The sequence below is a fragment of the Polypterus senegalus genome, chromosome 16 (genome assembly GCF_016835505.1).
Source record: "Polypterus senegalus isolate Bchr_013 chromosome 16, ASM1683550v1, whole genome shotgun sequence".
Taxonomy (NCBI): Eukaryota; Metazoa; Chordata; class Cladistia; order Polypteriformes; family Polypteridae; genus Polypterus; species Polypterus senegalus.
Genome location: NC_053169.1, coordinates 102,323,121 through 102,351,024, shown reverse-complemented (window position 1 = coordinate 102,351,024; position 27,904 = coordinate 102,323,121). Strand labels below are relative to the sequence as shown.

The following is a 27,904-nucleotide window of genomic DNA, read 5'->3' as shown; positions in this document are numbered from 1 at the left end:
TTGCGTACTGTACGTGTCGGCGGCCTACCTTCAAGGTGGTGCTCACTAATCAGCTTCACTGGAAAGTTGCTTGTCTTCACGGTGCAGCCAGGGGCCATGACACAACTAATGTTTTCGACTTTTAAAAGAGAGGCCATGGACAGACCTGTAAAGAAAAAAAATGGTTAAAGATTTGATAATATCATGAGGATGGCATCTGAGAAACTTCATGAGGACTGTGCTTAGATGACTTACACTCCATTACAATGTTGGACTCAAAGGTGTTTGGAGGTAACATCTAGCATGTATGTTGATAACGTGTTTAACAATTTCTCATTTTGGGAAGCTGGATGAGCCAGTTATTGCTTTGAGCACATTTATGGCCCTACTAGATCAGATTGATAAGTGATGCTCTAGGCTGTAGGGCTGAAGGCTCTGCGTCGATTTGGTTGTAACTGACTGCACAAGAGTACTTTGCTATAACCTGCACCCTGATTGGTGTAAAGCTGCTGCTGTGATACGCAGAAGCATGGATTTAGCTGTACAGGTAAAATGTATGAGCCTCTGGAAGGAGAATGGGTTTTAGAAGCAGGAACACCTCTTCTCATTCCAGGAAGGCAGCCTGGTGGAATACAGGTTAATTAATGTATTCATTTCTCTCCTGCCTGTTCTGCTCCTCAGTCTAATTTCCTGGGGCTATAGATGCAAAAGAAAGAGGGAAACATTGAACTACAGTAGCAATCAACTCTGACAGTTACCTGGCTAATAAGAATAAACATACGAGGGCCATAGATAGGATATGGGGCATTCTGGTCAGGTCTACGGAAATAAAGAGCCTGAAATGGAAACCAGGTCACCCCATCAACCTAACCATGGCAAAAGAAACACAAAAAGTGTTACTCAAGACATTGTAAATGTTAATGACAAATTACACCTAAATACATATTACAAATACTGTCTCAAAAACATATGTTTGTAAGTAAGCAAATATATACGCTCACTGTATCCAGCAGGGGGCGCTAGCTCCCTTGTTGGAATAAGTTCTTTTGTAATTGCGGCATGTTACATAACCCGAAAATATATAGATATAATATAAAAAGGTGAACCCCTCCCTTAGTGATACGGTGGTAAGAAATCACATATGAGAAATAACTTCGCTTTCTTTAATGATGGTTTACGCGGCATAACAGACGAGGAGGCCATGACAAGACCTTTTGGGTAGTGGAAGCCTGATTTATAGAGTCTGCCATTTTCGTTGCTGCGCTGGAAGGACTTTCAGGACTGGATGATGGCATCTCCAATCCGTTCATCGGCTTCAAAGGTGTTCCGAGCAATGTTCCAAGGCTTTATACCCTTTCTCTATGTGCAGGCCCACACTTAGGTGAACAATACAGTTCCAAACAAGGCAAAGACAGGAGTCAATTTCATGCTGATTCTGACATACAGAAATAGTAAACTGCCCATTTTGCAGTTGTCCTTAACTTGTCTGGTCTTAAAATGCTTTGCCTAGCAGTTCTAAATGCTGGGTACCTGTACTAAATCTGGCTTTGTGTTAGCTGTACATGTGTGAAGAAAAGCAGATGTAAAATATCTGCACAGAGCACAGTGACATATTAAACTTATAGTCTGATTACACTCACCAGCCACTTTATTAGGTACACATGTTCAACTGTCTGTTAACAAAAATGATTAAATCAGTCAAACACATGGCAGCAACTCAATGCACTTCGGCAGGTAGACATTGTCAAGATGACCTGCTGAAGTTCAAACTGAGCATCAGAATGGGGAAGAAAGGGGATTTAAGCGACTTTGAACATGGCGTGGTTGTTGGTGCCAGACCGGCTGGTCTGAGTATTTCTGAAACTGATGATCTACTGGGATGTTCATGTATCCTGGGGTTTAGAGAGAATGGTCAGGAAAAAGGGAATATATCCAGCAAGTGGCAGATTTCCGGGTGAAAATGCCTTGTTGATACCAGAGGTCAGAGGGGAATGGCCAGACCAGTCTGGGCTGATAGAAAGGCAACAGTCACTCAAGTGCAGCTCTGAATGCTCAACACCTCAAACCCTGAAACAGATGGGCTACAGCGGCAGGAGACCAAACCTGGTGGCCCTCCTGTCAAGCAACTGAGGCTACAATTCACACAGGCTCACTAAAATAGGAAAATAGAAAATTTGAAAAACATTGCTGGTCTGACAAGTCTCAATTTCTGCTTCAACATTTGGGTGGTAGGGTCAGAATTTGGCATCAACAACATGAAAGCATGGGTCCACCCTGCCTTGTATCAACAGTTCTGGCTGGTGGTGTAACAGTGTGGGGATATTTTCTTGGCACACTTTGGGGCCCTTATTACCAAATGAGCCTTGTTTAACATGCCATGTTGAAGCGAAATTATCAAGGCTTTACCTGAAAAGAAGGCTATTAGGAGTCATAGGATAGGCAAACAGAGTAATTAGCTTTATTGCAATAAAACAATAACATGGACTCAACCCAATTCGGCCAAATCGAGTCGAGCCCCGAACAGATAAAAAATTACAGTTTATATTATCATTTCTTATCACTCTGACCTCGCTCAAAATAGCTCATTCGCTGTTCCATTCTGACTCCTTTTTCTGTAGCTGGCCTGTCACATTTTTTCATAATAACCATTATTATTTTTATCTTTTGTTATTGGTCTCTGCTTTTCTGCTTCACTTATTTTCTAGTCGGCCTTGAGCTTACAGACATTCCCCCTTTTTCCACCCTTGGGCTGTCTTATCTTAACACTTCCATTCCTTGGTCTTTGAGTTAGTTTATATTGGTGGCTAGAGCTAAGCTTTAATTAAAAAAAGAAATATGGCACGTACCTTTATTTAACCATTTGTTAAGCAGGCCTGACTTGCATTAGTATTTGCACTAAAGTTAATGCTTATATATTTTCTATATTTATTTATGCTAATACATGAATATACTAGTTTTATTTTCCATAGCCACAGCCTACCCGAGTAGCTGTCCCTTTATGACCGCAGTGTTCTCATCTTCTGAAAGTTACTTCCAGTAGGATAACACGCCTTGTCACAAAAGCTCAGTTCCTCTCAAACTGGTTTCTGGAACGTGACAGTAAGTTCACTGGACTCAAATGGCCTCCACAGTCACCAGATCTCAATCCAGTAGAGCCCCTACGGGATGTGATGGAATGGGAGATTCATATTATGGATGTGCAGTCGACAAATCTGCAGCAACTGCATGATGCTATCACGTCAATATGGACCAAAAGCTCCGAGGAATGTTTCTAGGACCTTGCTGCATCTATGCCAGTAAGAATTGCAGCAGTTCTGAAGGCAAAAGGGTTTCCAACCTGGTACTACCAAGGTGTGCCAAATAAAGTGGCCGTTGAGTGTATGCATTACATAATTCAGAAAAGTGCGATATGTCCCATAGCAATAGATTGTGGAATGACCAGACATTATGGATGGCCACACCTGGAAGGCTGCATGCAATTGTTCAGGTAAAGGCCTTCAGTTCTTAATAAAGGCTTCTGGCATGTTATGAATTATCAATCTACTTAAAACAGTGTATTATTAATACTTAAACACCACATATCTATCTCTATATACAGTGCTGTAGGAATTTATAGTATATTCTGCTTGAATTACTTTACATGAAGAGGGCTGAGAAATTTAGATAAGCCACCATCTGCTTTATGGTTACAAACGAATGTGCTAATTATCTTGAAGGATCAACAAACAGAACTTGTTTTTCACTCTATTCATTTCAAAATGTTATCTTTAGGTATGGAGAGTTCTTAGTTGTCAGTTTTCTTCATGCACTATCGCCTATGCTTTCAGTTTCCAAATATTTTGTAAAAGACAGCTAAATGGATCATTTGATTAAGACATTCTGTATGGCCTACCTTGCGTGGTACTGTACTGTAAGCTATAAGAGTGCTAGTTGTAAAGTCACCTACCAGTGCACCAAAGTATCAACAAAGTAACCGCTGTGGACCACCAGGGGGTGTACTGTTCCCCAAACCCCAACACAGACAGGCTGAGACACAAGTTCACCACAGCACACACTTTATTCAGTTGGGGAGGTGTTGACTGTGGGACCCCACTTCACAGCACAGTACAATAACATGATACAATATAATATAATATAGCCCTTCTTCCTTCTCTTCTTCTTCTTCTGTTGTCTCCACTCCTCCTCGCAAGCTTTGTCCTCCACCTCCTGGAGTAGTGGCTGCTGGCTCCTTTGATGAGGCACCCAGAAGTGCTCCAAGGTGCTCGTTGACCTAGTTCTGGCAGCACTTCTAGGTGTGGCTGCAGCACCTCCTGGTGGCGCCCACAGAACACTCCAGCTCCCATGGAGCCCTGCGGGAGTGTGAGGCATTGCAGCAACCCAGGGAGGCTGCCACCTAGTGCTCCAGGGGAGGTAAGGCTCTGGATACACTTCAGCGTAGAGGCGTCCCAGCCAAACACCACACCATTGTACTCTGTACTTTCAAGTTTTTCTGGATGAAAACTAACTAAACTAAACTTAGTAAAAAAAAAAAAAATACTCTTTATGCTTCTGCCCACTGATTCTAATTTTATCATTCTGCATTTTGTAAGACCTTTAGGTATCTATGCAGAATTACATATCATAGTAGACTAATATTTCATAAAGTTGTGCTGAATGATGAATAAAGGGGTATTTAAAATAAACTGACAATTAACACTAGTTGTAGTTAAAATGACCTGCCAGCTCCTGTAGTCGCTTCATTGTAGCCAACTGTAAACACGAGGATCAGAGTGCAAAAAAAAAAATAAAAAAACCAATGGCAGTGGGGCTCCTGACTGAGGAGTGAGAATTGTACATTGTTGTCTCTAACAGAAGGCTGGTGGTCCACCAAAGGGCAGTATTATGGCATATGGGCGAATGCCTGATAACAGTGAAGCACAATGGAGGGTCTAGGCAGGTTTTGGGGTTTCTTTCCACAAACAGACTTCATGAGTTGATTAAAATTGATGCTCCCCCTCACTGTCGAGTAGCACGCGCAGGTGTCTGATCAGTCCCAGCTTCATTCTGCAGTATGATAATGAACCCAAACACATGGCTAAAATCTTCAAAAGAGGAAAAGGGAATTCCGTAGATTGGCTCAATGAAATGAAGATTAGGAGATAGTCAGGGATTACAAGTAAAACAGGCAAAGTCTGCAGTGGAGAGGAGGCAAGTGAACAAGACGCATGCAAGGATCTTCAGAAACTGCACGTCAGCTGACCGCTTGGTAACGTTTAGGCAGACTCAATATTGAACTCTTTGAGGGTTTTTCTTTTTTACTGGGCTTTCTAGGAAGTGTATTGCTCAATAAAAAATATTCATGGCACTGTTTTTGAAAGCATTCCTGCTTTACAGCATTTTTTTTTTGCACAGGTGTAATTGGTATAGATACACGCCAGGGCGGTGGCTGCTCTATCATCGGTGTAGAATTTGCACTTTCTCCCAGCGCCTGGTTTTGCTCTCACATCCCCAGAGATGGATATGGTAGACTATGAGCTCTCCGGGTCTGCAGATTTCAGCTCCTGTCTCATGTGGTCCTGTATTGGATGAAGTCGGTTTGAACACGTCATGTTTTATTGTACATCTAAGCTGGCTATGCTTTGTGCAGCTTGCCAACTCACGATAAGAACTTAATCACATTAGAAGAGGACAGCGTTGAATTTGAGAAAACAGTAATCTGTTCAGTCTGCTCAAACAGGATTAACAGCAGACCTGATGTTTCAGAAATGGTGGGTTCATAAAAGCGATAGCTGTTGCTTTATTATAACCCACAGACACCAGAGGTGAGACACTGGCAGCCGTATTTTAATTTCTGAATGTCTTGTTGCTTCTACTGCTTTCATCCTTTTTTTTTCCTAAATGGCAATGGCAGCTTCCTCACACTTGTATAATGTGACCTTCATTAATCCCACTTGTCCCCTCCACAGCACACCAAGCTCCATACATGCCAAAAGAATCATTTAAGCAAATCTCAGTCATAAAAAATGAAAACAATTTAACATTATAATTACTCCAGTGTCACAATGTTTCCAAATATAGACATTTTCTTATTCATTTCATCGAGTTTAGGTGACCAGCACTTGTTGTAATATCTATAAAATCTTCTGGGATTTTTTTTTTTTAATCATTTTACAAGGGCAAGCAGCAGACTGAAGTTTTCCTATCATGAAGGATACACTGTATGTATAAATGCTGACCCTCCCTGGAAGCCCCTCCATGACTGCGCCCATTGAAACAGTCCATCCTTTGGTTTTGCAGTACCCAGGCCAAGGCTGAGAGTGAATAAAAGGTCGACAAACTTCAGACCACAGGGGATATTCTAAGTCAAGTATCCAATGGGTAGTTTTTAATTTTAGGAAACAGTTTCATAGCATTATAGGTGGTGGCCTCAAGAACTCTATCTGCCGGAACTCCTTTTATTCTCGCAATGAAGTCACAAGAAATCGTAATGTTCTTTGGTTCATTCCTCTCCTAGTGGAGACAAAAAAAGTTACCTTTAAATTGACAAAGGAACTGGACTTACATGAATCACTTTTGCTAATGTAAATAATGTTAGATGCAAACTAAAGACATGTGGTTTAGGTGGATTAGCCATACCAAATTGTTTGGTGTGTGCGTGTGTGTGTTCACTCTGTGATGGACTGGACTGTCCAGGGTTTTGCTCCTGTCTTGCACCCTATGCTATCTGAGATGGGCTCCGGCACCCCCTGCAAAACTGTTCAGGACTCAATGGGTTAGAAAATGACTGATTAGATGAGTCGCATATGCAGAACAGAAACTAACAAAAGTTTCTCAGTATTCTAGATGGCAGATTTGTACGACTATATCAACGTTTTAAAGGAGCACACACATTCCTAGGCATCTGCTTTTTCAAGTTTGACATAATGAACATCTAGTTCAGACTAAAGGTCATTCCAAAATGAGCTCAGATTAGAGGAGGCTGTTAAAATCAACATATCATTCAAGGACAAATACAAGGCCCAAAAGTAACATTCTTTCAATTTACTCACTAATGAAATATTTTTGTTGTACAGCTGTTGTAAAATATAATAATAATTTCAGTACACATTTAGTTTAATTTGATTTTCAACTTGTCTATAATATAATCTATCATCAGAAGCAAGCACATACTATATGTAGAAACCACAGCAGTCAAACAAAATTCATATTACTTTGTGAAAAAGGAACAAATGTGCTCCAGAAAGTGAGAGCTTTGAGGCAGAAGTACTAAGAGCAGTGCCACCATACTTCCTGGTATCTAAGGGGTTGTGCAGAATTCTTAAGAGCAATCCCTACTTCCATATTCGTAAACACTTTCATGATTTCTCCAAACTCAAGGTGAAGTTTGGTCATAACTAGTAACCTGCTGTAGTAAAATCACTGAATTGGACCACATCAGCTTCTGATTCTTAGCAAACATTTTAAATCTGATATTGATGATGCACTCTAAAGGCATCTGGAGCCTTATTTAGCCACCCAATTATGATTTACCTAACATACGTTTTACATATATGCCACAGGAAACTGACACTGCAAACCTATTGTTGCTATGGCAACAACTCACAAGCATGCTGGGTATTTGAAGGTGAGGCTCATACTGTTAGGCAATCCCAGGTATTACAACAGTTCTCTCTATTGTACTGTGCATATTGTTGATTGCTGTGGTCATACTTCTGGTTTAAAAACAAAAAGCACAGGACGGACTGCCATCTGAGAGAGAAAGTGGTGATGACTGTGTCAGTTTATGTGGACTGTAAGTAGTAGGATTATTCCAAAAGTGTGATGTGACCTAACAAGACTGCTAGACATAAGGGACATTAGCGAGTCTCCATTGAATGAAACAGCTAGAGTGTGTATTTTTAAACCATTGCCACAACAACACCAGGCCATGTGCTTTGTAAATAATTTCCAATTTTTAAAATGTACTGTAGATTTGTGATATAAAACCAGCATACAAACTATGTATTAGTTATAAACTGCTCTTCTGATCACACATTGAGAACTTAAACTGGGCTGATTCTCATCACAGGCCAATAAACTGCTACATTGCATCCGGAAAATATTCCCAGTGCATCACTTTTTCCACATTTTGTTATGTCACAGCCTTATTCCAAAATGGATTAAATTCATTTTTTCCCCTCAGAATTCTACACACAACTCCCCATAATGAGTACTGTGTGCAGTTTTGGTCTCCAGGCTACAAAAAGGACATAGCAGCGCTAGAAAAGGTCCAGAGAAGAGCGACAAGGCTGATTCCAGGTCTACAGGAGTTGAATTATGAGGAAAGATTAAAAGAGCTGAGCCTTTACAGTTTAAGCAAAAGAAGATTAAGAGGTGACATGATTGAAGTGTTTAAAATTCTGAAGGGAATTAGTCCAGTGGATCGAGATTTGTATTTTAAAATGAGTTCATCAAGAACACGGGGATACAGTTGGAAACTTGTTAAGGGTAAATTTCGCACAAACATTAGGAAGTTTTTCTTTACACAAAGAATGATAGACACTTGGAATAAGCGACCAAGTAGTGTGGTAGACAGTAAGACGTTAGGGACTTTCAAAACTCGACTTGATGTTTTCTTGGAGGAAACAAGTGGATAGGACTGGCGAGCTTTGTGGGGCTGAATGGCCTGTTCTCATCTAGATTGTTCTAATGTTCTAATGACATGAAAGTTTACTTGAGATTTTTGCAAATTTATTAAAAATAAAAAAACTGAGAAATCCCATGTCCATAAGTATTCACAGCCTTTACTCAATACTTTGTCGATGCACCTTTGGCAGCAATTACAGCCTCAAATCTTTTTGAATATGATGCCACAAGCTTGGCACACCTATCCTTGGCCAGTTTCGCCCATTCCTCTTTGCAGCACCTCTCAAGCTCCATCAGGTTGGATGGGAAGTGTCGGTGCACAGCCATTTTAAGATCTCTCCAGAGACGTTCAATCAGATTCAAGTCTGGGCCACTCAAGGACATTCACAGAGTTGTCCTGAAGACACTCCTTTGATATCTTGGCTGTGTGCTTAGGGTCGTTGTCCTGCTGAAAGATGAACCGTCGCCCCAGTCTGAGGTCAAGAGCGCTCTGGACATCCAGGATGTCTCTGTACATTGCTGCAGTCATATTTCCCTTTATCCTGACTAGTATCCCAAATCCATCCCCACAGCATGATGCTGCCACCACCGTGCTTCACTGTAGGGATGGTATTGGCCTAGTTTCCTCCAAACGTGACGCCTGGCATTCACACCAAAGAGTTCAATCTTTGTCTCATCAGACCAGAGAATTTTGTTTCTCGTGGTCTGAGAGTCCTTCAGGTGCCTTTTGGCAAACTCCAGGTGGGCTGCCATGTGCCTTTTACTAAGGAGTGGCTTCCGTCTGGCCACTCTACCATACAGGCCTGATTGGTGGATTGCTGCAGAGATGGTTGTCCTTCTGGAAGGTTCTTGTTTCTCCACAGAGGACCTCTGGAGCTCTGACAGAGTGACCATCGGGTTCTTGGTCACCTCCCTGACTAAGGCCCTTCTCCCCGATAGCTCAGTTTAGATGGCCGGCCAGCTCTAGGAAGAGTCCTGGTGGTTTCGAACTTCTTCCACTTACGGATGATGGAGGCCACTGTGCTCATTGGGACCTTCAAAGCAGCAGAAACTTTTCTGTAACCTTCCCCAGATTTGTGCCTCGAGACAATCCTGTGTCGGAGGTCTACAGAGAGTTCCTTTGACTTCATGCTTGGTTTGTGCTCTGACATGAACTGTCAATTGTGGACCTTCTATAGACAGGTGTGTGCCTTTCCAAATCATGCCCAATCAACTGCATTTACCACAGGTGGACTCCAATGAAGCTGCAGAAACATCTCAAGGATGATCAGGGGAAACAGGATGCACCTGAGCTCAATTTGGAGCTTCATGGCAAAGGCTGTGAATACTTATGGACATGTGCTTTCTCAATTTTTTTATTTTTAATAAATTTGCAAAAATCTCAAGTAAACTTTTTCTCATTGTCATTATGGGGTGTTGTGTGTAGAATTCTGAGGAAAAAAAATAATTTAATCCATTTTGGAATAAGGCTGTAACAGAAAAAAATGTGGAAAAAGTGATGAAGTGCTGTGAATACTTTCCAGATGCACTGTACATCTCCAATATAAGGTGAAGTAAGCAATGATCTTACAATACAAAAATGTTAATAACCCTTACATGAGTGTCTAATAGTAATAATTTAAACCAAAAGAGAATCAGATGACAATCCTATTAATGTCTGCAAAGAAATACTATTCAGTAAGGTACCTACAAAAAAGTAAAAAAGAACAAAAACATTGCAACTCTTTAAGCTGTGATTGAGAAGTTAAATATCCGACTCTAAATAACATTTTAGTAATCATTTACAAATACATAGTATTCACAATACAAGCATGAAAATTAATTATTAGATTCTATTTGTATGTACTGTAGCAGTTATAAAGTGTAACAAAAGATGTGTGCAAAACCCTTGCTTTAGGACTTACCTCTCTGTCCAGGCCAAGTGCAGGTGCATCCGTTTCCAGGCAAATGTGCTCCAAAGGAATTTGCTTAAGCAGCTTAAAACGCTAAGCAGAAGAAAAAGAAGCTTGTTAAAACACATGGAAATATGGAAATGAAATATCTTTAGTCTGGCATTCTGACTGAAACATGACAGGATTCTTTATGAAGCTTTCCAGGTTTAACAAAGTTTCCAGAACAGAATGAAAATCACAATGTAATGCCACTGCGGTGGGTTGGCGCCCTGCTCAGGGTTTGTTCCTGCCTTGCGCCCTGTGCTGACTGGGATTGGCTCCAGCAGACCCCCGTGACTTAGGATATAGCAGGTTGGACAATGACTGACTGACTGATTGACTGACTGAATGTAATGCCAGTAGCTACATTAACAACACTGTTTTACTATCGCTAGTTATTTCTAGATAAGGATACCTGCATGGCACGTTTAACATCAGTTTATCTTGGAAAGAGCTGTTTAAACAGTTGAAAGTCGTTAGGGTCTCCCTGTCATACACAGTCAAGTGTGAATTTCCTTTAAACCTTCACTTGTCATCATATATTTTAGGCTCACTAAATACAGAAGGCTATAAAGGTCTGTATCTCCACATAAATGAGTAGCTAACCAATTTACCCTTTTCTTACATTATATAAAGTATAATGGAATACAATTAAAAGGAAGTGATTTATTTTAACCATCACCATTAATGACAGAAAAATATTTGCAAACCACACTGGATTTGAATGATACAACAGACAGTATATGCACATGCTGCCGAGTACAGAAAATTATTTTTCTTGCTGGTTACTGGCATCGTGGAAAAATCAAGCATGCAAATTTTATAGGTACTGTATATAATTTCTGTGGTTACTGTATATATACATAAACATACATTTGTGAGTTTCCCCTTGGGATTAATAAAGTATCTATCTATCTACCCACACAAACATGTGAAATATATGAATAATTCATGATTTTTTAGTAGATTCTCTATTAAAAATGTTAACAAAGTCGTTTTGTGCGCTGTACTTACCTGGTCATTCCTTGCTACTGCTGGTGGAAAAGAGAAATAATATCCTGCTTGCACTCCTTCCAAGGCCACTGATGGCCTCCCTGCAAAGTTATGCAGCAGAGCATGTTGAATTCCTGCAAGATGGAGGAAAACAAAGATAAAATGCGGCATAGAAATGCATGCAACTGCAAAAGTTTATCCAATGCACATCATGATCTCCAACGCATTTCTGTCTCTGTATCTCTAATCATCACTTGTGCACTCCAGTAGACAACGAACACCTGGCCCTTAATGACTGATGGGAGCAAATGGACATACACTTTCTGAAAACCAGTGCCAACGTCCCAGCTTTAATTTGGTGCCTGGTGGGAACCTAGACTCACTACTTCTGATTAAATATGAATATATGTTTGAGCAAATGTGTTTATATTTCAAACAGGTGTAGCCTTGAAAAGCTTCAAGGCTTCTCATTTGTGGAGTAATAAAATGTATTGCACAGGTATTTACAGAAAATATGGGGTTCTTATACTTTTGCTTGTATTTTTTCTTATAATGCCATAGTAATCCAACTATATAAGTGAACTTATTTTTTAAGCCTGAATACACCACTCCCTTATATTACACATCAAATGCCATTCAATTTGGACATTGTGGCCCCCGGCCGGGGCTGGAGCCCGGCCGGGCGTAGGAGGGCGTGAGGAGGGCTTGTGCCTCCTCCAGACCGCGAGGCGTCCGTCCTGGTTCTGTTGGGGGCCACGGGTTGAGGGCATGGAAGCCCTTCCCTGTAGGGGCCCGTGGTCACCGCCAGGCGGCGCCCCGATGCCGGTTTATCCCGTGCTGTTGCCGGTCGGGGCTGGAGCCCGCCGGGGCTTGGAGGACCGGAGGAGGCGAGTGCCTCCTCCAGACAGAGTGGGGCGTCCGTCCTGGTTAGGCAGGGGGCCTCGGGTACAGGGCTTTGAAGCCCAGCCCTGTAGGGACCCGTGGCCACCGCCAGGCGGCGCCCCGGTGCCTAATTATCCCGGGAGCCCGGCACTCTTGCCACACCAGGAAGTGCCGGGGGGAAGACTTTGTGTGGCACCCGGAGAGCTGCCAGGAAGACAACCGACACTTCCGCCACGCTTGGGCGTGGCTAAGAACGGAACACCTGGGGCTCATCCGGGAGCCTTATTTAAGGGGCCGCCTCCCTCCAGTCATTGGTGGAAGTCGGGAGGCAGAAGGACTGAGCTGGAGAGCGAGGACAGGAGGCGGCCAGGAAGGCACAAAGACTGTGGGCCCTGGACTTTGGGGAATCAGTGCAAGAAGGCACTGGGGGTGCACGTGAGCAAACCTTGTAAATAGTGAATGTAAATAAGTGGTGTGTGGTGAAACAATGATGTCCGTCTGTCTGTGCCGGGGCCAGGTTTCACAGTGGCGTAGCCGGCAGGATACTCCGCCTGGTTCAAGGCGGGGACCTGCAGTTAAACAAAATATTTCTGTGAACGGCCCGGCGCAGCAGCGGACCCCACATACTGGCCGCGGGAGCGCCTGCACGACCGCTGGAGCGTTCGCCCAGAAACCGCCCGGACAGCGGAATGGCTTTCCCCGAGTGCGGAGGAGAACCCGACATCGCCGGAGCGCAGCGGGCTCCAGTCGCGCTGTCGAGACGGACAGCCAGGCCGGCGTGGCAGCACAGAAGGCCACACCGAGGCGGGGCCTCGGCATGACGGATCCGGAGGTAAGTGCCCTGCCCTGCAATCATCGGCCCTTCGGGTCGGTCTTACCTCTATTCTTACAGGGAGGGACGAACCGGATCCGCGTCTGTGGCAGGAGCACGCCGGGCCACGGGCTGTCGGCAGCGCGGCGGCGACGGCGGCAGCAAAGAAGGCTGCGGAAAGCGGAGCCGCTGCGGCTCAAGGAATCGCCGCAGCCACAACGCGCGAAGAGGCACGTCTCCGCACTCGGAGCAGGGAAGGCAAGATGGCCGCGGGCCAGATGTCCCGCCCGCTGACAGGCACGCGGATTGGCGGTGTGTCTTGCGTGCCCGCCGATGATTGGATAGAGGCGGGCCCAAGGAATGCCAGTCTCGTGCCAAACCGAGACCCGATTGGGCCAGAGGGAGTGGCCCAGAGGAGGCAGGCGTCGCGTGGAGCTGATGGACAGGTAAGCCCACCGGCGTCTGTCTCTCTCTCCACCAGCGGCTCGGCATGTGTCGGAGGAGTCCCTTCGGCCCGCCAAGCCGCCTTTAGAGGAGCTGCTACGTGTTCTCGCCGCTCAGTGTGAGCAGCTGATGGAGATGGCGGTCGCGTCGAGAAAGCCACCGAGTGAGACGGAGGATCGGCGCGGCGCTGGAACCGGAGGCAGGCAGAACACGGCGGGAGTGGTGAGTGTTGCCGTTCCCGTAGAGCAAGTGGGGGTTCGCGAACATGGCGTGACCGATTACGGGACGACCGGCTCCGAGTAGGCGACCTCCCAACAACGGATGCGGCGGTGCAGACAGCTAGCGCGGCGAGGAGCTTGAATATGCAGGGGCTGGTAGGATCGGGCTGCTGAGTGCCCTGGGTCCTAGCGCCCTGCGCTCAAGCCTGCAGCTGTCTCCTGTCGCTCTGCCTGGACGCAGACGGGGCTGGATTTGAGCTTTCGCTGTGCTCAGACCCAGACCGTCAGCGCGTCCAAGAAAAGAAGGAGGAACCGAAGGGTGAATGCGGTTCCTCCGATAGGAGAGGACGCGCGCTGGTGCGCGTCCGGAGAAGGGCCGTCCTCTGTGCGGCAGAGGAGATCCCCTGGCGGCTGGGCGAGCCGCCTGCGAGCGTGCCGCGGACAACAGGCGGACGGGCATGGAACCTGCGACGGAGGACTTCAGCAGGCAAGTCAGGGGCTGTCGGAGGGGCAGGAGCACTGCGGAGTACGGAGACCGGCAGGGCACTCGGGTGAGTGTCCTGGCAGTGCTTCTGGCCCTCTTTTCCTTTTCCACAGGCCGAAGCCCGACGGCGCTGAGGACAGCGTCGTCAGGGACCTGCCCTCCTGAAACGGGCCGCTCCGCGGGAGGGCTCCACGCCGAGAGGCCAATAGTGTCCCAACTGCGGGGAACAGCGGGCGAGAGCGGCGCGAGACCACAGGGGGCGTTTGCGCGGCGGGGTGCCGAAGCGGATGTCCCAGGGTGCCGTGTTGGACCCTGGGGCATAGTAGGACCCTCACCGGGGCGTGCTGCCCTTCGGGTTGTGCCGTTGGACCCACGTGTCCTCGCTAGCGGTGGGCACTGTGGCCCCGGCGGGCTGGAGCCCGGCCGGGGCAGGAGGGCGTGAGGAGGGCTTGTGCCTCCTCCAGACCGCGAGGGCGTCCGTCCTGGTTCTGTTGGGGCCACGGGTTGAGGGCATGGAAGCCCTTCCTGTAGGGGCCCGTGGTCACCGCCAGGCGGCGCCCCGATGCCGGTTTATCCCGTGCGGTTGCCGGTCGGGACGCCTTGGAGGACCGGAGGAGGGCGAGTGCCTCCTCCAGACAGAGTGGGGGCGTCCGTCCTGGTTAGGCAGGGGGCCTCGGGTACAGGGCTTTTGAAGCCCAGCCCTGTAGGGACCCGTGGCCACCGCCAGGCGGCGCCCCGGTGCCTAATTATCCCGGGAGCCCGGCACTTCCGCCACACCAGGAAGTGCCGGGGGGAAGACTTTGTGTGGCACCCGGAGAGCTGCCAGGAAGACAGCCGACACTTCCGCCACGCTTGGGCGTGGCTAAGAACGGAACACCTGGGGCTCATCCGGGAGCCTTATTTAAGGGGCCGCCTCCCTCCAGTCATTGGTGGAAGTCGGGAGGCAGAAGGACTGAGCTGGAGAGCGAGGACAGGAGGCGGCCAGGAAGGCACAAAGACTGTGGGCCCTGGACTTTGGGGAATCAGTGCAAGAAGGCACTGGGGGTGCACGTGAGCAAACCTTGTAAATAGTGAATGTAAATAAATGGTGTGTGGTGAAACAATGATGTCCGTCTGTCTGTGCCGGGGCCAGGTTTCACAACATATTACTTACCTTTGTATGTTTTTGACGCATTTACTTCTGTTACAATGGGTACACGCCAGCTGGAAGCTGCTTATCACCACTTAATCAACAGAAAGTTTATAATGGCCATTAAGGCTAATAAAGACGGGTAAATAAAACATGTTTAGACTCACCGTGCTCTTTAAGAACTCTGATGGTTTTGCTTGCAGCAGAGCGAGAGTGCACATTTCTGTGGGTAATTTAAAAAACAATCAGCCATCAAGCAATTTTATTGTTATGTCGTTCAAAACAAATTCTCCATCAAATGTTACACCACCCCTCCAAAACATGTATTAAAGTAGTCACACCAATTGGAATCTAATTACTATGGAGAATAAAAAGTTACGTATTAGCAATAAATAGACATAAAACTAATTAAGAGCTTCTATAAGCATTAAATGTAGTGTCAATTAGATATGTCAAGCAAATAGTTAAATAAAGGCATTTGTCATATTTGATTTTTAGTTAAGCTCAAAGTGAAACCACCAATATTGGGGAACTTGGAAAGATAGAGCAGGAAGAGAATGACACACAGAAACTACTCAAGGATAAAGAAGGGGGAACAGGGGGAACACCTGTTGTTTGAAGGCCAGGAAGCAAGGAATGATACTAAATGACGAAATGCAAAAAATATTGGTGGCCATGAAAAGGCCAGTGAGAAGCCAGCTGCAGTAGTGAGTCAGAATAAACAGCAAACGAGGTCAAAATGATAAGAAATGATTATATAAACTGATTTTTTTGGCCTGTTCAGAGCTCAGCTCAGTTTGGCTTAATTGGGTTGAATCCATATTATTGTTTATTGCAATAAAACTAATTACTCTGTTTGCCTATCCTTTGACTCCTAGAGCCTTCATTCAAAGTGTGAATTTTTCTCATCAAGATTACTTGAGCTTTCAGTTTTTTCTTTAGTACAAGTTGGCACCGTGGCTAGCTCCAGAGATTCTGGGTTCAAATTTATGTTAGTCCACCACAGGTCCCATTCACACATAGACAGAAACACCTGAAATTACAATGGGGCTACTCTAGAGTTGCCACTGAACCAGAGCCTTCATATGTGTGGAAATGTAGGAAACAGGATACCTGGAAGGAAACCCACACACAGGGAAAATGAGTCAACTTCCTGCAGTCTATTACTGGATTCAAGATTCTAACGCAGGATGCAAGATCATAAAGTAGCCATGCTAGTCAAATGAACAATAACTAAACAAATAAGCAATCAATTTGGTGGGACGGAACAGACTCTAGCTACCCTGGCCACCAAATCACATTGGCATTCTCAGTAAAATGCCCAGGTGCACAGAACCTCAGAGTTATCACTCATTGACAGTGGAGTCTAGTTTAGTGATCCCTATACAGCGATCCCTCCTTTATCGCGGGGGTTGTGTTCCAGAACCCCCTGCGAAAGGTGAAAATCCTCGAAGTAAAAACCATATGTTTATATGGTTATTTTTATATATTTTAAACCCTTATAAACTCTCCCACACTCTTGTAAACATTTCCCGCACAATTATACAGCATAAATCCTTTATATTCTCTTGGATATTAGGTAAGATTCGTTGAAATTATGTATGTAAACACACTGTTTATATGCAGTAAAACCTAAATATTAAAAATATTGAGCGTCTCCGATATCACATATGTTACAGCCATTACGATAGACAGATCGCTTTGGAGACATAACGAAGGGCTTGACTTCACACAAAGATAAACACTAAAGAGCACAAAAGTTAACTTCACACAGAGAAACACGTTGATGCTGAATGAGCGAGACAAGATTTTCTAGTTAATGCAGCGCAATCGAATTCGGCGTTCCATCGCTGGGCCAATCAGCACACAGGAACTTAACTGCGTGCTCTGATTGGGTAGCTTCTCAGCCATCCGCCAATAGCGTCCCTTGTATGAAATTAACTGGGCAAACCAACTGAGGAAGCATTTACCATAAATTAAAAGACCCATTGTCCACAGAAACCCGTGAAGCAGCGAAAAGTCCACGTTATATATTTAGATATGCTTACATATAAAATCTGCAATAGAGTGAAGCCCTGAAAGTCGAAGCGCGATATAGCGAGGGATTACTGTACTTCTATTACTCTAATCTGCCCCAACTATACAAAACTAAAGGGTGAAAAAGTGGAAACTCTGGCTTTGTGGATTCCATGCAGCTACCTGAGGTGGTGTGGGTGTGACTGGCCCTGGCAGCCTCCAAATGGGATGTCTGACATACTTGAGACAGAAAATCACTCAACCGGCTTGGGAGACTGTTGTGAATGATAAGCTGGTCTAGCTGGTTCAAATTAGTGTGTTGCTACCGTGACCCTTGCCAGGACAGACTGCAAATCATTTTTGATTCAAAATGTTAAAGATGACTGAAATTTCTTTCAATTTCTCTATACAGCTTTTCTGTACGCAGTACTGACTAATGTTTTGCAATGCAGACATCTCTACGAAAAAAACAAAGATACTTGTGGAAACAATTTGTCTTGATGTCATACAATTTTAAACTTATCCACAACTGCAGAAATCATGCTATAATGAAGACATTTTATAGACGTCCTCCTTCCCAATGTTGTAGAAAGATAAATTAATAAGGCAACTTACACCGGCAGCTCAAGATGTCTGGCAATCTCAAGTTGCTTTACGAAAACCTTTAGCTGCTCATCTTGATCTTCTTTGTGGTGGACAAGCCAAGGGGTGAAATCAAGACCGATCTAAAATATTGAAAAGGCCAGCTCCAGTTTCAATTCACATTAAGCACCATAAAATATCAACTATCCCAAAATATTTTAAAAGACATCTTCTTTATAATATTTAACACATTTAAAATGCTGATGTTACCAAACCTAAACAAAAAATGCACTTAAACTGAAATCATTACTTAATTGTTTTATTAATGAAAAGCACTGAATAGGAGATGATTATTTGTCTTTAAATTTAGAAAAGATGGAAGTTCTTTTAGTGAGTGGTAACCACTAAGTAAGGCAACTGTGAAACCTCGTTTTCAAAGGCCTTCAATTTTAGTTTGGTTAAATCCTACTGAAATGTAGTGAATATTGATGACTGGAATTTAACCGTAAGTTGCCACTTCTCTTTCCTTTTCTGTCTACAAATGTAATAATGTACAGATTGACTGTAAAATATCAACAACTAAATAACAGCTCATTTCAAATACAGCGTCAAGAATTATAACAAGGACTAAGAATATAATCATATAGCTCCAGCTCGTAAATCACTTAATGTAGTTAGGATATAGCGGGTTGGATAATGGATGGATGGACTTCCAATTAAGCAGGGCTCCAGACTGAGAATAAAATGGTCGCATAAAAATAGGCTTTGCCAATTTCTGTTTCTAATTAGATTGCCAATGGCGAGTGAAATCATTGAAACTTTAAACTAATTATATTGCAATAGATACATGAGGCCATTTTGGCTTTTTTTAAATCGTTGAGGGGATGTGCTGTTAAAATAGGTGTCTATACATTTTGTTCTGTGGTGTCCTCCTTGGAGATCCATGAACTGCATTCTACTAAAGGCTGGTTTATACTTGACAGTGAAAATGATGTCAGACTTGGAAACGCGCGTGTGAAAATATTTCTAACTACACGGTATTCCAAATGTTGAATTTCAAGGAGAGGCTGGTTACACTTGTGCCAGAATGATGAACGAAGGGCTGAATGCAACACAACAGCTCATCAAAATGCAAGGAAGACATTAAAAAAAACATCTGAAATGAATCTGCCCATCATGCAAGCCCCGTTATGAAGATATCTGCGCTCTGTGGAATTCAGTTGTTCCTTTGGACTTGGCACATAAGGTGTGACTGTCACGGATCTCCTTGTGTTGACGCATCTTTACGTGCCATTTCACTTTTGATTTAACACATGCTCCATGCTCCGGCCCGTCTGTCAATCAACATATATGCGCAGTTGCCTGCCTGCTGTATCCTCACACACGGCGACGTCATGAAGTCTGAATTTTAAGGTTGCAGGTGTATTACATGTTATTGTCGTTTAACTGCAGTGCACTTTGATTGATGGCAGACAGAGAACTTTGCTCTTCTGTTTACAAAATGAACACTGGACAGATAACACTGAACTAAACCAATAAAAATAATTTATTGTCTTCACGGTGCCCTTTTGTCCTATCCATGGGGAAGGACACTTGTTTCCCCAACTGGAGCAGAGCCCCCTGTCTGCAGCTTACAGAATGAACACTGGACAGCCACAATTCTTCAAAATGGATTTTAAAAGGATGACGGCTCACTTCACACCAGAAGAAAAGAAGACCAAATTACTTTGGATGGACCCCGGCACTGAAATTCACTGACACAGAAACAGAGCCAGAATAAAATATGCTGTTCTTAATGACTATAGATGGTGTGAAAGTTATTATGACATTGAGTTCCCAAATCATCAAGACAGACACAAAAAGTACAAGGGGAAGATGCACTGCACAGAAAGAAAGAAAAGAAAAGAAAAACACAATACATGAAGGGTGGAAAGGTAAAGGACTGAAAGATGATTATTTTACACATTTAATTATTTGGCACCTAAAGCAATGCTACTCGCTCCTAGTTTTTTTTTTGTTCCTCTTTTAGGAGCCTGTTAAGTTTATAACTGATTTTTAAAATTCAATTTCTCAAATAAAAAGAAAAAAAAATCACTAATGGTTTAGCACCTCCTTATCTTAAAGAACAAGTTAATTTTAGAGCTATTGTGCAAATATTGCATCTGAAACTGCAAGCCTGTGTAAAATGTCAAGGATCAGCAATCCTGGTGTAGAAGGTAGAGCCTTTGGTTATAGTGCCCCCTACCTGTGCAATGATCTGCCTACCAATACTACTCTAACATTCATTTATTTGTGCATGTGTATATTTCTTTGAACATACTGCATGTTGTTTGTGTTGTCATTTAGTCGTATCACATCATACTAGTAAAATGTTGTTGGACCTGAACTATAACAAATATTCAGAATGAGCAGGGCGATGCAAACCTGAAAATGTGATTTTTTTTTTATTCCACAGCATAAACAGAATGACATTTTGCTGGATCTTTGCTAAAATGCACTTTAAAGTATAAACAGAGAGATGTGCTGACAGACTGACCAAGGGCAGATAATATGGGTCCCACATTCAATTCCCCCAAGGTATTTGTTACTCTTCATAAAAAAGTGAAATGTAACACGATCTGAAAACCTGCCTACATTTTTAAAGTATAGGCAAAGTCACTTTACACAAAAATAAAGGATTCTGATATTCATGTTATTAGCTAAAAACACAACTTACCTCACCAACAGCCACAAGTTCACATCTGTATTTCTGAAATAAAGGCAGGGCAGGCTCCAGGTCCTGTAATAAACACATACAATGGAGACAGAGGTGTAATGTAATTATATTAGCACAATGGTTTATGTACAGATCTCTAAAAACAAGCCTGTGGATTGATTTCAATTTGGTAACACACAAGTCCTGCTAATAAATTTATTCTGAGATCTGTTCATTCCACTCTGGTTTTCTCTTCTCTAAACTGGGCTGGCGTGACAGGCTGTGGGAGAGTGTGTGAGTACTGCTGCCCCACTGAAGGTTAGCCTCAGCCATGAGCCTTTTGTTCCCAGGGCATACTCTACTTCCCTTTGTCCACTTAATAGAAATAACTGGATGAATATTTTAAATTGAAAGATGTCAGCTGCTACACATCATTACTATGTTCCAGCTACTACTAGGTAATTATACCATTAATGTGGGTACATAATTTGAAATTGATGCCACATATTTGCCTTACATACACTGAAAATGGTGTGGATAAAAATCAGTCTGTGAAGAAAAGGTATTTAGAAATGATACAGCTACTACTAGGGACAAACCCGTATCTGTCTTCACATACAGTATTTACAGCTCTACACAGTTTTCTGACAAATATCCTACTTCGATCCACATCTTTCCTAAAGAATTTACTTGAAGGTAAAAGCCTTCCTTCATAATTTTAAATCTGCCAGTTACTGCCTGTGTGCAGTCACCTCCTCCTCCGATATCTGAGTGGGTTTTGCCCAGGCTGACTGGCACCTCTGACTTTGCCCTGTTTGTGTGTGAAAAGTGCCTTGTGATGGACTGAAGCCTCATTCATGGTGGCACCAAATACTGCTGGGAAAGGGTCCAGCTTCTGCAGCCTTGAAGTGCATTAAGCAGATAAGACTTGCCTTTAGTTTCAGCCTCTTCTTTCAACTTTTAGTAACACACCTGGTTGTGATGTGCATTGTTTTTCTGTTTTTTGGAACAATAATGCGAGATCACAGAATTAAATGCGGTTACTACTTTTTTGAATTATTTTTTTAAGGGGCTTAAAATATATGTGTCTTCTGCAACACTATTTTAAAATTCTCTATGTATATTTACTATGGAGTGATGTTTGGGGTAATGTCACAAATCAGGAGGTATAAAGTTAAGTCTTTTAGATGTCCAGATTATCCAGGTTTGCAGATGAAACCAAACTCTAAGTGTGTCTGCTTATTGTTTCAGCCTTTAAACAGTACTTCTGATATTTGACTAGGAGTTAAGGTTTCATCTTGGTTTTGACACTAGGCTTCATTTACTTTTCTAGTTAAATCAGCATAAGCATAACTGCTGTCGGTGTTAGGTCAGAAGATGAAATAACAGCCCAAATGTATCAAAACCAAACAGTAATAATGACTTGCCATTTATTCCCTGCATAAACTGAAAATGAATTGATCATTTGGGCAGGCCTGCTTATACCACTCCATTGGATGCAGGAGCTGAACCTGCAATGGGACACCAGTCTAATATAAAGCTCAGTGGCAGCACAACTACCCAGTTAACCACTGTGCCACATGAGATTTGAATTTGTACATGGTAATTAATGTAATAAATACTTTATTCATTTGTTTTGCAATGTTTCTGAATTATTTAATATGAAAATACTCTATATGTGATACTGGATTGAAATCTTTTCTTGAATGTTCACTTAAGGCAAATATACAGTATGAAGGTTACTTGCCTTCATTGTTACACTGCGCTGATTCATAGCAGAAACACGCTGAATTGGGTGAATTCCAAAACATGGAGCTACATAGCTTGGATACCTAAAAACACACAAAGACAAAATATTACCTAAACTGTACAAATGTATACTCAAGAATCATTCAATTGCTTAGAAGAGAAGCTTTTAAATTTCTCCAAATGTAAGTAAACACTAAGGGAGATGCCAATTTATTACCTACCTAAAGTAGATGTTAAAATTTCTGAAAATAACTCCACAAATATGACCTATTTAAATTCTAAAAACCAAGGGCATCAGGTCAAGTCAAGTCAGATTTATTTATAAAAGCACTTTTAAAACAACAGGTGTTGTACAAAAGGGCAACAAAAGAAACACAAAACAAACAAGAGTGTAAGAACAGGTTAATAAAACAATCAATTAACATCATCCGCCTCAACCTTACACACAGTGAAAGGCGGAAGAGAAGAAGTGGGTCTTAAACCAAGTTTTTAAAAACCTCAATAGAGGAGGAAGACCACCTAATGTGGAGAAGCAGATCATTCCAATGTCCAGGGGCAACAACTGAGAAAGCTCGCTCGCCCCTCGACTTCAGACGAGATCTTGGAACTACAAGGAGTAGTCGTCCAGATGATCTCAATGCCCTTGGTAGTGCACTCTGAGCCAGCTATAGGCGCAACAGAGCAGATTTGGGCCATCCCACATATAAAGAGTTACAATAGTCTAGCTGAGATGTGATCAAAGCATGAATGACTGATTCCAAGACCTTCTGTGAGAGAAAACATTTTCATTTTGAGATTTGCCTCAGCTGGTAAAAACTGGACTTTACCACGATGGAAATTTGTCTATCAAACCTTATTGACGGCCCAAAGATGATACCCGGGTTCCTGACATTATTATGAATAGTTGCTGACAAAGGACCTAAACTGAGTGTCAATTTCAGAAGTGGATAACGAAGGACCAAGAAATAATGACTTCTGTTTTATTTGCATTTAGTTGTAGGAAATTTTATGTCATCCACTATTTAATGTCATCAAGGCACCCCATCAGCTTTTTTACTGATGAAATGATGCCAGGTCTAACTTTGAGGTATAGCTGGGTACCATCACCATAGCAATGGTAAGCAACACCATGTTTCTGGAAGATAGTCCCCAGGAGAGTAAATACAAGGCAAATGGAACCTTGAGGAAACACCATGTATGAGAGGTGCTGGGTGAGAGAAGTTCCTTCTATGCATTTTACCCACGCTCCCAGCTTTGTGACCTGTTTAACGACGAACACATCACAGACAATGGAAACAGATGGGACGCCAAAGGTAAGAGAAAAAATCTGCTATCTATTTCTAACAGGACAATGCCAATATTTTTGGCATAAAATACAAAAATGTTTCAATTTAAATTGAACTGTGTGGGTTTGGCATGCCAGGCAAAGAAAAATAAAACATAACAGCTACTGGGCAAAACTGAACAGGCCAAAAACCAAGTGCTACAACTAGCAGCATGTGGTCTGCTTTTGACCTTAGGCAGTCGGATGGACAAAGAATTGAACAGTTAAAGTTGGTGTCTTCCTGTGGGATGGGAAAGAAATGTAATTAATAAAGCAGAATAAATAAAAAACAATCAAATAAGTGTATAAATAACATACTCCTGTTTAAGAAGCATTAGCAAACATGCTTAAAAAGAAGCGTACCATCTAAATAAACTCTAAAGGTTTGAGTTCCTCTAGGCATCTTCTTACCTTTGGTGTAAGTGAATCATTTTCTCAAATTCACCTGCTTGCTCTGTAACTGAAATAAGTGCCTTCACTTTGGCCTAAAATAAAACAAGTATTACAACAAATAAGACTTTATAGCATTAAATCACAGTTCAGACGGCTGATTAAATCAACTGCCTGTTAGTTTGGCTTCAGTCTGTCTGGAGGTTTCATCTTCTCTGAGAAAGCACATGGCAGTGGTGTGCAAACTGTAGCACACAGGACCAAGAATTCACTGGGACCACCGGAGTCAGAAGTTTGAGTCCCCTCTTGTCCTGTATGGTCCTAGAAAGCAACTACGCTAAATTTGGTCCAGATCAGTCAAAGGGTGTAGGACTGTAAATGGAACATACGGTACATTTTATATATTATATAGATAATATATGGTTCTTTGAAAATATATTTAAACCTCTGCATTAAGATAGGTCTGTTTAATATTTGGCTTAGATTTATTTTTTCAGACTAGTATTATTATTTTTTCAAATTTAAATCAACTTATAATGTATCATGGTCACACCAGTTCCTACACTGTGATACTGTGAACCAGTGGTAGAGTCTGACCAAGCAGCCCACGAGTCTTACAGTCCAGAATCTGAGGGCCCGGGTAACACTTACCATCATACACCAGCACAGTGCCAATATTGGAATTACTGTGTCTTTAAGGATGTGGGAGGAAAAGCCACCCAAACTGAGAATGTGCAAACTGCACATGGACAAGGACTGGGCGAGGGATAGTTTAGGCAGCAACTCTAACCACTGTGCCACAGCTTGGAAAAAAACAAAGTTTATAACATTGGTAATCATTCATAAAGGCAAAGAAAACATAAATATTGCATTTATGCAAATTATGAAATACCTACCACTTTTGATCTTTCAATCACATCATCTAAGTCCTGCAGGTGAAAAAAAAAAGAGTTTATTCTTCTTTTTATACGGGAAACAAAGGAAATTTCAAATTGTTGTTTTTGGAGATATTCAAGGTGACTGTTGATATGATACTTGGTGCGTACCAACAGCAATTTAAATCAAAAGTAAACGAAATGCAGAAAGCATGTATTGCATTGCTCAAAATAGAGTTTGATCATGAAAATACCACTTCTAGTTGACCTCATTATTTTTCCATTCTCTGTTACTGATTAGCTTGAAAGGTCAACTTTATGACACAACTTGGCTAACAATGTTTTCTACATTCTCTGCAAAATCAGTAGCTTACAGGGTTTTTAAAAATGACTTTGATTTGTTTTAGTATATCATACCTTTGAAGATAAAAGTAAGCTTTACCTTTTTCTGAGCGTATTTATACAAAATTGTGTGCTGTGATTTTAAGATCACTTAGAAGACAAAGATATTTTGCTTACAGGCACCATGTCCAGGTGTGGCTCCTTTGTTGTGGCCTATGATTGCTGAGATCCACGACCCCACCCTGAACAAGTGGGTTAGGAAAATGGATGGACGAATGTTGTTTTATTTTAACATTGTAAAGTGAAATATAAAAATATACTCAATTTTTTTTTTTGGAAAACTCTAAATTCAAAAATGCAGATTGATAGAGAAGACACCAAACTTTACACAATTCCAAATTGAAACAGGTTGTAAAATGAATACATTGGATGGAGTAAACAAATCCAAGGCAAAAAAAAAAACTATTAACGACTGGAAAGTCTTGACTCTAAATTTATTTGTGCGTCCTGTAATACTTGTAATGTTTATAATATGGGTGGCACAGTGGCAATGCTGTTGCCTTGCAAAAAGCAGAACAGGGCCCATGCCCCGGGCACCCACTGCCTGGCCTTTGCGTGTTCTCCCTGTGTCAGCCCCCTCACAGTCTACAGACATACACAGTACGTCAGGTGGGCTGATGTGGGTAAAGGTGTGTGTGTACGTGTGTACAGTTTTTCCATTTAACTTGTTTAAAATAATTTGTATTTTTCTTTATGGAGAACTGTTGCAATTTTGTTTCCTAAGAATTGTCTCACTGGCAGCGGACACTCCGAAGGTTTTGAACTCATATTTTGCAATGGGAAACTCGAACTTCTCCATTCACTCCCCCTCCAACGGCGATGACCCTTTCGACGTTATACTTAAGGCCTTCGAGACATAAGTAAATCTTCAAAATAATTAAAAATCAAACTTCTTGCTTTTGTTTTGTAAATAAGCGAATGTAAAAACGATTAAGTTTTTCTCCTGTCTCTGCCTGTGGCGGGGGTATAAACAGTGCAGAACGAAGAGAGGCACCAAAATCTGTTTCTCCAAAAATTGTACGTTATTTTGTAACGACCGAAAATGAAGCGATGTGTATTTGTATGCCTCTTTAACTCAGAAACTGACGTTTTTTTAAACCACACACCCCACTCGTTTAAAGCTTAAAACCTACCAGTTTCAGATACAGTTAAAAATCCCTTCATGCCAGTAATAAATGCATCTGAAGGATGAGAAAGACAAAGCCACCCTAACAGCAGCGGGTCGCTTCAGCGCCGGGGCACAAAGCGCCTCAAGTCCGCTAAAGCGAATGCCGGAGGAGCGCAATGTCTGAGCGGGACTTTGAAGGACCAGCCACTCCTGGGCGGGGCTTAATTGTGATTGGGCTAAACAGGTGCCTGTCAAACGTGGCTACCCGCCTGTCTCACAGCGCATCCTTCACTCACGTCGTCTACTTCACTTCTGACCGACTGTAAAACTAACCGAGCGCAGGACAACTTAAAAAAGCAACCGGCCGGCCGCTGGGACACTCGTGTTCTCTCCGCCACTGTTCCCCAAACGCAGATTTCAGCCTTACTAAGGCTCCTGATAGACACCAACCCACTATCATCGTAAGGCCTGCCACGCTAAAAGTTTCTGCTTTAAATAAGGGACTAAGAATAACTACGCATCTTCACTGTGCCTGCAACGCGGCATCATCCACCGAGCACGTTCGTCAAATACTACTAACCCCTCGAAACTCCTCCGCCGAGATGTGGCAGTGACAGTCCACATACCCAACACCCGCCATAGCTGACTGCGGCATTGTGGGAAGTGTAGTTTTAACGCAGCATATTTTACGTCAGAAGCGCGCGCCATCATGGAGATGTGGTTAGTATTAAGGGCTGTCAAGCAACGAAGATCGATGGACAGTATCAGGGTAGGCTAAGGAGAGCGTACGTTTGAGTAGGGACATCCGTAGCTTTAAACAATGCAGTTAGTTCTACAAGTTTGAAGTATGTTAGATGGAAATATTGGGATGCATGCCCCTTGGGTTTTGTGCAGTCAAAGAGCAGGTGGTCCCAATGTGGAGTTTCACGCATTTGACTACGTATGCCAGGTTGCAGAAATGACGGAAGGGAACACATGGCCTCATGAAGATCGGTGGGCAAAAGCTACTGAAGATCCCTATAGGACGCCAGTGCCATTGAGCAAGAGTTAAACCTTGAGGAGCCCTGAGGCTTGTAAAGACGGTGGTTTTGGGGCAGCAGGAAGGTCCAAAATAGGAAGCTCCCCGACACTAGGATTCAGGTCATACAAGAAGTTTGGATGATGACCTAACATTGGACTGTTTTCCAAGATAACTAAGACAACTGACACACAACTGGCCAGACAGAGCTCCAGTTCTATCAAAGCAATCTGTTGAGGACAGCACCATCATGGGCCTGATCACCAACAG

At 42.9% G+C, this 27,904-nt stretch overlaps 1 protein-coding gene across 4 annotated transcripts; it reads right to left on the bottom strand.

The window, feature by feature from the left end:
* Nucleotides 1–28: 28 nt before the first annotated feature.
* Nucleotides 29–27,370, bottom strand: LOC120516848 (putative deoxyribonuclease tatdn3). 4 transcript variants are annotated; one of them, XM_039738810.1, is made up of 10 exons: nucleotides 27,197–27,370; nucleotides 25,128–25,160; nucleotides 24,253–24,326; nucleotides 22,516–22,600; nucleotides 20,790–20,852; nucleotides 18,107–18,216; nucleotides 15,643–15,698; nucleotides 11,529–11,641; nucleotides 10,488–10,568; nucleotides 29–145 (listed from the first exon to the last, which is right to left on the bottom strand). In XM_039738810.1, exons 1-10 carry the CDS (start codon nucleotides 27,269–27,271, stop codon nucleotides 122–124), a joined length of 714 nt encoding a protein of 237 aa, XP_039594744.1. In that variant the 5' UTR covers nucleotides 27,272–27,370; the 3' UTR covers nucleotides 29–121. The 4 variants fall into 4 exon arrangements, with proteins under 4 accessions (XP_039594744.1, XP_039594742.1, XP_039594745.1 ...); XM_039738808.1 differs by lacking the exon at nucleotides 29–145 and adding an exon at nucleotides 5,969–6,468; XM_039738811.1 differs by lacking the exons at nucleotides 29–145; nucleotides 27,197–27,370 and adding exons at nucleotides 5,969–6,468; nucleotides 26,642–26,939.
* Between the last annotated feature and the right edge of the window lie 534 nt (nucleotides 27,371–27,904).